The sequence below is a fragment of the Echinops telfairi genome, unplaced genomic scaffold (genome assembly GCF_000313985.2).
Source record: "Echinops telfairi isolate 266 unplaced genomic scaffold, ASM31398v2 ScPeMD7_34;HRSCAF=130, whole genome shotgun sequence".
Classification (NCBI taxonomy): domain Eukaryota; kingdom Metazoa; phylum Chordata; class Mammalia; order Afrosoricida; family Tenrecidae; genus Echinops; species Echinops telfairi.
Window position 1 is genome coordinate 278,796 of NW_022103931.1, and position 11,505 is coordinate 290,300.

The window sequence follows — 11,505 nt, forward strand, 5'->3', positions numbered from 1 at the left end:
TTCTCCTCCAGATTGTTCATCCAGCCTATCTTATTTAGACAGACCTGCGGAGATAGCAACATGCACAAAAACAAGACAGAGCAAAACCAAGCAATAATGTACAACAAAACAGCAACAACAACAAACCACTGATAAAGAACAAATTAAAACACAACAAGAAAGAAAAGCTGGAATTAGTTCCAGGATCGTTGGCTTTTAGGAGTGTTTTCCAGTTGGGGCACCATGCCCTGACCCCAAAGTCCCCCTTTAGCATTCCCTGGGAACCTCACCCCTCTGTTCCCTTGCTGTTCTGTTGCACCCCCTTAATGTTTTGCCTCGGTGTGGCGGGATCAGATCAGGTGCCATTCCCATACTGTGTCTCTGGTGTTTTCCCCTGAAGGGCTATGGGTCAGTGAGAGGCGTCATGTCTCATAGTGGGGCCGGCCATGTGGTCCTCTCTGTGGGCTGGCTGCTCTAATTGGGAACATCGTCCTCACGATCTTGTGGGCTACGATGTGCCCCACTCTCTCCTCCTCCCTCTTCATCTGCTCCCGTGTGCTCCGATCAGTTAAGTCCCTCTCCCAGAGCTGCAGATTCAATGTCGTCCTTTGAAATAGATTCTTCTGGGGGGAGGGGCAGGTGTCCATGTAGTAGTTGGGATTGGGCCCGGCCCCCCAGACCTCTCCACTGGTTCCCTCCATGAACCTTTTGAAGACCTCTTTTATGTACTACAAATATAGCCACAAGTACACACTAAATCATTCAGAGTGTGAAGTTATGAAAACATTTTCACCATTACCAAACACCTTGAAAGAATGACTTGCTGGGCATGGTGTCTCAAGACGATAGCTTCAGAGACGGTTTTCTGTGCACTTCTTTGGTGAGTAGCAAAGGAAGTCTTAAAAGCTTATGAATGGCCACATAAGATGTAAGTAGACTCACAAACCTCAGTCTCCGTAATCCTGACAGAGACCTGAAGATGTAGGTTGTGCTGGGCTGATGCAATAATTCTTCAGATAATTATTGTATATTGTATAATATAATAAGAATTATGCTGATTCTTCAAAAGGAATCACAATAGAAAGTAATGGATACAGTGGGAGGACATTTTGGGAAAAAATTCAAAATACTAAAAAAAGACTAGGCCTACCTGTCTGATAGTTACTCTTCAAACTTGGAACTGGCTTGAATTCACTCAGCTTTCTACCAAACAAGGACTGTAGGGTGAACAATAACACCAAGCAAATACATACTCCTGAGAATAGTCAACCAGAGACCAAAAGGGCAGGATTGACCCAGGGAAAAATGTTGTAAGGTAGGAAGAGATAGGAAGGAGGACAAATGGAAATGGGAAACACAGAGATAATATAATACATGAAATTATACAATATAATGTATTATACAGTATAGTACATGCGATTCTATTGTAGGGATCATAAGCAGTGTCATCAAATGAACAGCCGAAAGAAAAGCAATATGCTTTTGTGAACTTACACCCAAATGACAAATGTTTTCTTAAAAAGGAAAATGTTTGCAAATTTGTGATTGGACTGTAGGCTAGTTTCTGATACATAATCTTCTGTATATATTAGTTCTGTAAATGAATATAAGCATTCTAGTTTTTCCTAGTTTTTAGTTGATCACTATCAGGTTGTTAATTAGGAGGGAGGAAAAACTGGTTGTTTACAGATTTAATTGTTAATATATATTTGGAGGAATTCTGTGCTATAAAATAAAATATGTATAAGCAGCTTTTAAGTGACAAGCAAGGAGGAAAATCTTTCAAAGAACAATCGATCAAATATCCTCTTATTTTATTTTTACATTTTCAGGGGAAGGAAAGTGGCTCCGAAACATTGACTATTACCGTTTAGATGGTTCTACTACTGCACAGTCAAGGAAGAAGTGGGCTGAAGAATTTAATGATGAAACTAATGTGAGGTAGGAACCATTTTCTGTACAGACAGAGTTTTAAAAAATTATTTAAAATTTACATAGAGTAAAGTTCACTGTTTTGGGTGTATACTACAAGTTTTGACAATTGTAAAATATGTCATCAGAGTACAAGCCTGTCTCATAACTCCTTTCTAAAAAGAATTGCCCATGTTCTTTGGTAGTTAACATCTTTTCCCCACTCCTCACACCCCGAAACTAGTTATATGTTCTCTTTTCCAATAGTTGTGCCTTTACTAGAATGTCATATGAATTGAATCACATTAATTTGTCTTGGGATGTTGCATATATCAATAGCTTATGTATTTTAATTTCTTAGTAGTAGTCGATTGTGTGTATGTATTACAGCATTTTGTATTCTCAGTCCCAGCTGAGGGCCATTTGAGTTTTGATGCTTACAACTGAAGCAAACGGAAACATTCCTCTTATAAGTTTTTGTGTGAATATAATTTCATGAATAAGAAAAGCATAAATTCAATCCATCAAATGTGAAATCTAATCACATCTTTCCATTTCTCAGTCATTTCTACGCCTGTGCCCATGTAGCACTGTTTTTCAGACTGCCACCAGCAAATTCAGGAATTCACACAGCAGTCTCACATCTGATCTATTGGTCACAAATTCAGGGTTTTCCCACTTCCCCTTCAGGATGCCAGCCATAAGCTTAAGGCTTCCCCTGAAGTTCCTCCAGTTTACCTGCTGGGGTCGGTTTACTGGAATATCTCACAGAAAGTACTACATTTTGTGTTTGTAGATTTAATATAGCAAAAATGGATTTTTCCCCTTTATGTTGAAGTGTAATCCATACTGTAGTGTATAACCTTCCTCCTTAAGTCCTTCAAGTCCTCTTTGCTTTCAGCCTGCAAGGTTATGCGATCTGCATATTGCATGTTGTTAATGAGTCTTCCTCCGATCTTGATGTAGTCCAGCTTCTGTAGTGTAGAGCAATCTTCTTCATGTAGTGCAGCCTCTTGCCTTATTTGTCTAGCATACAGGTTGAATACGTTTGATGAAAAGATACAACCGTGGCACACACCTTTCTTCATTTTAAAGCATTTTAAACTACAAAATGAATCTCTAATAAACACATGCCAAAAAGTATCTCTGATTCAAATGAATCCTTGAGGCATGCATAATTTAAGGATATGGGGTGTTACTTTGGTGTGACTAAATTTGTCCAGCTTGAATTCACAGTTGTTACAGATCACACCCATATTGTGTATAAGAATCAATAAATTCCAGAGTAGAATATAGATTATAATATACGAAATCAGCCTGAAAAACACACAAGATAAACTTTAACACAATATATCCACAGTATTGTGGATTGGCTAAAAAGGAATGTAATGTTCAGTAGTTTCAGGTTCCCTAGTTAGCTTAGTACTATTTGTACTTTTACAATTTTTATTTAGAAATAAAATAGATTACAAGAACTTAGAAAGATACTATGGAACTGTGGTCTCTTCACTAATTTCCTATTGCAGTTACACCTTATATTAACCATAGTAGGATAGCAAAGCAAAAATAAAGTACATTGGTTTTATTTGTATATGTAGTTATCTGCCATTGCCTTGTGTAATTATCAGTGCGATCCTGATACAAAATTACAAAGATCTCTCATAATACACTTCAATAGTTATTCACTAACTTTATCATTGTCTTGAACCCCTAAAAACTAAATTGTTCTCTAATAATTGTATACTGTGTTTTGTCATGGTTGTTGTTGAGTCCTTTCAGACTCAAAGAAATCTCATGTATTTAAAAAAAAAAAAAGAAGAAATCTCTGGTATTACAGAGTAGAACTCCCTGATAGGGTTTTGCATGACTATAATCTTAACGAAAGCTGCTTGCCAGAATGACCTGCTGTATTGATAGGTGAGTTGAAATCACTAACCTTCGTCTTAGCAGTTGAACCTAAACTATCTGTCCCACCTTGGAACCTATGTTTCTCAAAGAAAGACTTTTATATAAGTGTTCTGTCCTTTCACCATACTGTTCAAACTCTGTACTGAGCAAATAATCCAAGAAGCTGGACTACATGAAGAAAAACACAGCATCAGGACTGGCAGGTGGCTGTGTAACAGCTTGCAATATGCAGATGACACAACCTTGCTTGCTGAAAGTAAGGAGGACTTGAAGGACTTACTGATGAAAATCAGACTACAGCCTTCACCCTTCACTATGAATTATACTTTAGCATAAAGAAAACAAAAAGCCTCACAATTGGACCAATAAAAGCAACGTTAGACTAAACAGAGAAAAGACTTATCAAGGATTTCATTTTACTTGGATCCATAATAATTGCCAATGGAAGTAGCAGTCAAAAAAAACCAAACACTATCTTACATTGGGAAAACCTGCTGCAAAAGAACTCTTTCAAGTGTTTAAAAGCAAAGGTGTCAATCACTTTGAGGGCTATGATATGTCTCACCCTAGCCATAATCACCTCATATGCATTCAAATGCTTAATAAGGAAAACCAAAAATATTGAATTTAACATGAAATGGCAGAAGGAAAGGAAGTTCATTATGGAGATTTTCTTAAATAATGACTTCTTCATTTGCTGTATATCTTTGGAACCATTTTGTAAGGCTTTAAATGTATGTTTTAAAATAATTTTTGCTAGTTTTGTTGGGGAGCAGGTCCATGAACTTATCACAGTATCATGCTGGAAGTCCCTTGCTCCATAAATTAAGCATCATTCACTTAATTTCATTCCATATTGTACCTGTTACTACATAATCTTCATATGTAGCACTTTAATTTGTTTCACAATATTCTATCAAGGAAATGACATATTACTTAACTGTTTCACTATCAATATGCACTTAGATTATTTTCCATGGTTTAGATGGTATCTTAATGTAATTTTTTTTGTCTAATTTCTTTGACATAGCTTCCTTGTAAATTCAATGATTTTCAAGGATATGCTGTTTTCCTGTTCCAAATTATATACTTTTTAATACTCAAAACCAAACTCACTGCTGTTAAGTCCACGCTGACTCACAGCAACCCCATCGGACCCGATAGAACTGCCCCAGTGAGTTTCCAAGATTCTAACACTTGACAGGAGTAGAAAGCCTCATCTTTCTCTTGTGGAGTTGCTGGTGATTTCAAACAGCTGACTCTGCGGTTAGCAACCTAATGCCACCAGGGCTCCATAGTAATTTAGAAGCAACTTTGGCAAGACCTTACCTCAATGATTTTGGACATAGTCTCAAGACTCTTTGGAGAAGGATTGGTGAAATAGACGACTAGCATGAAAGAGGAAAATCTTCAGATGGATTAGTACAGTGGTGGGAGCAATCAACTCAGACATACCAACAATTGTGTAATGGCACAAGACCAGTGTTTCATTCTGTTGTATATAATATCACTCTGAGTCAGAACTGACTCATTGTTACCTAACAACACTGTATGTGCTAATTTTTTGTGGGGGAAGGGGGTGGTGGCGATTAAAATATAGAGAACCACTGAACAGCAATTTCAGTGTGTATAATTGCTCTGTCATTGCTTTAATTCAAGTTGTACTCCTTTTCTCAACAGTGTGCTCTTAATTATTTTTATGATTAACAAGCACTGCTCTATTGTTTTGAGATTCTATTATCAAAATTTACTCCTTTCTATTGCAGAATAATACTTCCTAGTATGAATATACGTGATGTTTTTATTTGATTTCTTCTTTTTTTTTTTTCTTTTTATCATGAGTTGGATGGAGGTTTACAGATCAGTTTTTTCCCAACAATTTTGTTTCAGGGCATTGATTGCAGTCCCAATAATGTGATAGTACTTAACCCATTTCCTCCCTGTTTTTTTTTTTCCATTGCCCTTTTCCTAATCTTTCTAAACTCACTCCTTTTGATGTCAAAATGGTTGACTGTTTGAAAATGGGTGTATCTCCCGAGTGCTATTGCTCCCTTTAGAGACCTACCTATTGTTTGGCTGATAATAGAGCTGAGGCAGTGAATGCCATTCCAGACCTGATGTGTGGCTAGGTGGAGTAATTGTCTTGGCGGTTCTAGCATTCTCTATCTGACTGTAAGCCTAGGGTTTGTTTGTTTTTCTGGGGGGTGTTGTTTTATGATCTTGAGTTTATACCTTCATTTTTCTCCCATTCTGTTTAGGATTTCAATGCGATAACTTTGAGAGCTCTTAGTATTGGTCACTGGGTATCGGGTTCCAGGGTCAGGGAGACTGAATTTTATGTGGTCCATTTAGACATTTAGAGTAATTATTTCCATGTATCTTTGATGTTCCTCACTTACTCTTTTCTCTGAGTAGGGAGAAATCAGTAGTTACACTTAGCTGGCTATTCACAAGTTTTTAAATCCCAGTCACTACTCCCAACGTAGGATGTAGAACATTATCTTTTGGGCTATGTTATGCCAATTGACTTTGGTGTCACATGAGACCATGGTCTTGAGCCCATAAGCCCCATGTCTCACTACCTTAGATGCTTGGTATTTCATAGAAGTTTTCATAACTTTGCCCACTATATGCTCCAACACATTCATAGATATATTTGTAGCATTAGTAAATACATATGTGGGAATATCCTCTATTAAATCTATATATTTGGAAGTATGGTCCCTTTCGTCCTCCCACACTAGTTCAGCCTATGTGTTTATACATGAATTTACTCATAGAGCACTGTTATTGCAGGATTATATAAACAGTTTTTACATCTGTTGCCTTTAATTTTACACTTCTCCCAGTGTCTTCCCCTATGTTGTCCCCTTTTTTTTTTTTTTGGTTATCCCTCTTATTCTACTTTGCCTATGTTAACACATGTCTATCGTCTACCCTAATATGCTCTTGCTTCTCCCACACTTTATTAAATTACTAAATAATTCTTTTAGTGTGAAAGCCTTTTCTTGACTTTTTATAATAGAGATCTCATACAATGCTTATCCTTTTGTGTTTAATTCCATCCAGTATTATATATCCTACAGTTTTAACTCTTGAAAATGCTCACAAACGGTTTCTCTTGCTTTTTCTCCTAACATTTTTTTTTCATAATACTTGCCTGAATCAGTTTGGATGTTTGTTCTGTGATAACAATGTACATATTCATACCGTATAAAATACCATGATTTTTGAAGTATTTTATCATTTGCTTAATTGTCTATGTATATATCACTAATCATTATCAAATTTTCTTACAGAAATAGAAATTCTTCCTTTTGCTCCCAACATCTAAATGAGAGAATTTGTTAGTTTCATTTTTTTCATTTTGTTTCTTAGGCACATTTTCCCTAGTGGAATATTCTGTATACTTGTTCCTAACTCTTACTATTACATATTTTAGCAATAGAGTTCTTCATAGGCATATAAATTCACAAGTTTAACTACTTAGATATGCCTCATATTTTTGCTTCCCCCCCCCCAGTAAAAACCTAATTTTTTATTCTCCTGATTATTTCAAAGACTGCCTTAGTGTAAAAAATTCATATTACATTCAAAACGTGTGACGCATGCCACTACTTCTGTTACAAGAGGATTTGTTCTTTATTTTTATTTTCAGAGGGAGATTATTTATCATTTCCACCAAAGCAGGATCTCTTGGAATTAATCTGGTAGCTGCTAATCGAGTGATTATATTTGATGCCTCTTGGAATCCATCTTATGACATCCAGAGTATATTCAGAGTTTACCGCTTTGGACAAACTAAGCCTGTATATGTATATAGGTTCTTAGCTCAGGTAGGTATATAATTTTATTCTCTATTTCATATTGAATGGTTGGGCTAAACTGATATTTTAAGGGTATACACATATGTTTATTACAGAGAGACAAAGAAAATTTTAAATGTCAGTCTAGATATAAAGCAATAGAATGTAATTTTGGCCTCTTAAGATTTTATTCTTTATATTTGGTCCATTTCCTCCTAGTCCATCTTAAGTGCTTAACCTACACCCTCAAACAAGGCAGGTCTAGTTCTTCTGCTCCTTGGCCAGCCCCACCCCTTCATCTGTAGTGAGCAGCCCCACAATCTGGAACCAAGTTGGCAAAGATCTAACTCTCCGAAATGTAGGCTGTGATCCTACCCTTTGAGATCCAGAAACCCTTGGGCCTACTCTTTCAAACCCATATGACTCTGCTTCCCATACTCTTTGCAGTAGTTCTGATGTTCTCTGCGTTGCTCCAGGAATGGTCCTTTTCTTTTCTTGGAGCACAACAGATACAGCTCATTTGACCTCTTACTACCTATAGATTTCTAAGAGGCAACAGTTTTCTTTCCTCCTCTTATCTATGGCCCATTCAGTATAAGCTGATAGGTTTTCTGCTATGGTAGTTGGCTGGGTTCATTAGCAAATCTATCTGTTTTTAAAAATTGGGTAGGCATTCCCTTGGATGAAAATTCTAAGACAGGTGTTCTCAGTTTGTTCAACAGAATTTTTCAAATCTTTAAGTTGTTTCCATTTTGCACATTTCATTTTTAAACCATCTCTACTCTTGCATTTTACTGCAAGTGACAAGGAGAAACCATACATCCCCTTTAGATCTAGCTTTAAAATCCCATTAAGTTCATCACATATAAGTTCTACCTTCTACCTAATATTTGAATATAATCAGACAAGTTCTTTACCACTGCATAAATATATTGCTCTTCCTCCTTTGTTTGTTTCTTGCTAAAACTTTGCCAGAAGCACATTTAGTGTCCGCAATTCTAGCAACATTTTCTTGCTGATACCACATGTAATCTCTATAGCTCTTCTATATAGACTTTCTCTGTAGCTCTTCTCACTTCCTTCTGAATTATCTTCAGAATTGCCTTTGATATCCGAATTCTACCAACAGTCTCTTCAAGGCAACTGAGACTTTTTCTGTTGGGCATCTTAAAACTTTTCGTTACCTATTTCCAAAACAGCTTCCACATTTTAGGTATCAGTTAGAGCAACACTTCCCTCTTCCAATACCAAATTGTCTTAGTTTTCCACTGTAACTACAGCAGAAATACTCCAAATGGTTAGCTTTAACCCACAGAAATTAATTTTCTCACAGTTGAGGAGACTGGAAGTCTGAATTCAGGCTTCTGGGCAAAGGAAAAGTCTCTTTCTATCAGCTGTGGAGGAAGAGCTTTTTCTCTTTATGTTTTTGCTCCTACATTATCTTCATCTCCCAACCCCTATCTCTCTGCTTGATTATTTTATCTCATATCTCAAAGAGATTGACTGAAGATATACCATACATTAATCCTACCCCATTAATATAACAAAGAACCCATTTCCAAATGGTGTTAAAACTATAGATATGGAAGATAGGCTTTACAGCTTGTATTTTGGAAGGGCATAATTCAATCCATAACTCACTGCCATTGGGTCGATTCCTACTCAGAGCAATCCCATAGGTTAGGGTGGAACTTGCCCTTTGAGTTTCTAAGACTACTCTTTTTGGGAGTAGAAAGTCTCTTTCTCCCAGGGCTCCTAATTCAATTCATAACACTCTGGTACAAGTTCCCCTCCCCTTGCCCTCCAAAAAAATAACTTGGCTCCGACTTATAGCACCCCTATATAGGACTTCTTGGCCTATAGTGTTTACATGTTGGGCTGCTTGCTAACCACAAAGCCAGTAGTTCAAAATCACTAGTGACACCTCAGGAGAAAGACGAGGTTCTCTTTTCCTGTAGAATTACAGAAACCCAGAGGGGCTGTTCTATTCTGTCCTATAGGGTCGCTAGGACTCAGTATCCATTCGATGGCAGTGAGTGGGTGAGTCTCAATCTGCAAGGGATCAGGCAGCCTCACCTTTCTCACTCAAAGTGACGGGCAAGTTTGAACCAGTAATTTTGTAGTTAGCAGCCCAACACCTAACCCACAGTGCCACCAAGGCTCCTCCTTCCACTAAGTACAAGAATATATATAGTAATATATCGTTGTAATTTGGTTACATAATACAGAATGGTTAACAGTTTTTCTAATTTGTCATTGTAAATTATGAACAGATTAAATCTTTTATGTATTAATATTGCCAATAAAATTTGCTTTATGATACTACATTACTATGAAGTATACTATTTCGTAATCACCAATAACTCCATGATTAATTTTCAGGCTTACAAAATTGTACTTATTTGTGTATTATTCTTTTTTACAAAGGGAACCATGGAAGATAAGATTTATGATCGGCAAGTAACTAAGCAGTCACTGTCTTTTCGAGTTGTTGATCAGCAACAGGTTGAACGTCATTTTACAATGAATGAGCTTACTGAACTTTATACCTTTGAGCCAGATTTATTAGATGACCCTAATTCAGAAAAGAAGAAAAAAAGAGATACTCCCATGCTTCCAAAGGTAAACATTTTTAGATTATTAGCTTTAAACTATATATATGGACCTGGGACATTTTACTACTACTATGGAAGTTAATCATCTGATAAGAGTTTTTCAGATTCTAAAATTATATTTAACAAACTTTGTCTAGATAATTATAAATTAAAAGGATATTTGATTAATTATCCAGGTATTTCCATGAAGAAATGTATAATCTGAAATAATATTTTATGCCAAATAACAAGTTCAGTCTTCTGAGCCACTGGTGAATCTGCTCTGGCCACAGGCAAGAGCCGCAATCAGACTTACTATCAGGCAGAAAGCATTGTTATTTTCATTATACTGGATCAAACTCAACACTTTACCAGTTGACCACCCTAAAGATGGGACCTGAATTTGTTCTGGGTGCAAGTATCTCTTACTGGTTCCATGACAGAAATTTCTTCCCTGTTTTTAAATTATTATTGGTGGTCTTTTCCTTCTTACACATTATTAGTATTTTTGTCTGTATATTATTCTGTTTTACCCTTACCACCTTAGTATGATTTTGTTTTCTATTTGGTCCCACAGCTGTGAATCACAGGAGGAGTAGAGGCATAATGATAGTAAAGGATACCAGGGATACAGGGACTACAGGGGCCGGGGGTGGGTAGGGAGGGAAAGGGGATTTCGGGAGTAGCTAATGAAGACAGGAGGGGGAATGGAGTATTGAACCGATTGTGATTGCGTTAATCATTTTTAACCATGGGGGAAGGGGGAATGTTCTAAAATTGATGTGGGGGTGATTGTATAATTCTCCATGATATGATTGAGTGAATGAATTATTGAATTATATGATATGTAAATTACTTGCAAATAAAATTGCTGGAAAATAAAATAAAACTGAACACCCGATATTCTCGGGGTGGGGTGGGTGTACAAATAGTTCAGTCTTCTAGCAAAAGATCTCTGAGTAGAAAGCTGAAAGTAATGTTTCTTTTTTAGAAAACTTCCAGTAGAGGGCATACAGTATTTTAATAATTCTGTGAAACTGTGTTTTCCTTAACATTCTTTATAATAACAAATCAGCAAAAAAAGCCTTGTCTTGACATTTTTTCATTATTATAAAGCAAATAAACCTTCCATATTTGGAAAAGAACCCTTAGGAGTAATCTACTGAAGCCTACTCATTTTTTTTCTTTTCTTTTTTTAATACATTTTTTAATCAATTTATTGGGCCTCATACAATTCATCACAATACATAGATCAATTGTGTAAAGCACATCTATACATTTGTTGCCCTCATTATTCCCAAAATTCG

At 36.5% G+C, this 11,505-nt stretch overlaps 1 protein-coding gene across 1 annotated transcript in view; it reads left to right on the forward strand.

Moving 5' to 3' along the window:
- The window catches only part of ATRX (ATRX chromatin remodeler), a 256,653-nt gene that overhangs the window by 195,991 nt on the left and 49,157 nt on the right, over positions 1 to 11,505 (forward strand). The window contains exons 28-30 of the mRNA XM_004715899.4: positions 1,812 to 1,920; positions 7,457 to 7,634; positions 10,032 to 10,226. Coding sequence (XP_004715956.2) covers positions 1,812 to 1,920; positions 7,457 to 7,634; positions 10,032 to 10,226 — 482 coding nt within the window. The remainder of the gene's footprint in view (positions 1 to 1,811; positions 1,921 to 7,456; positions 7,635 to 10,031; positions 10,227 to 11,505) is intronic.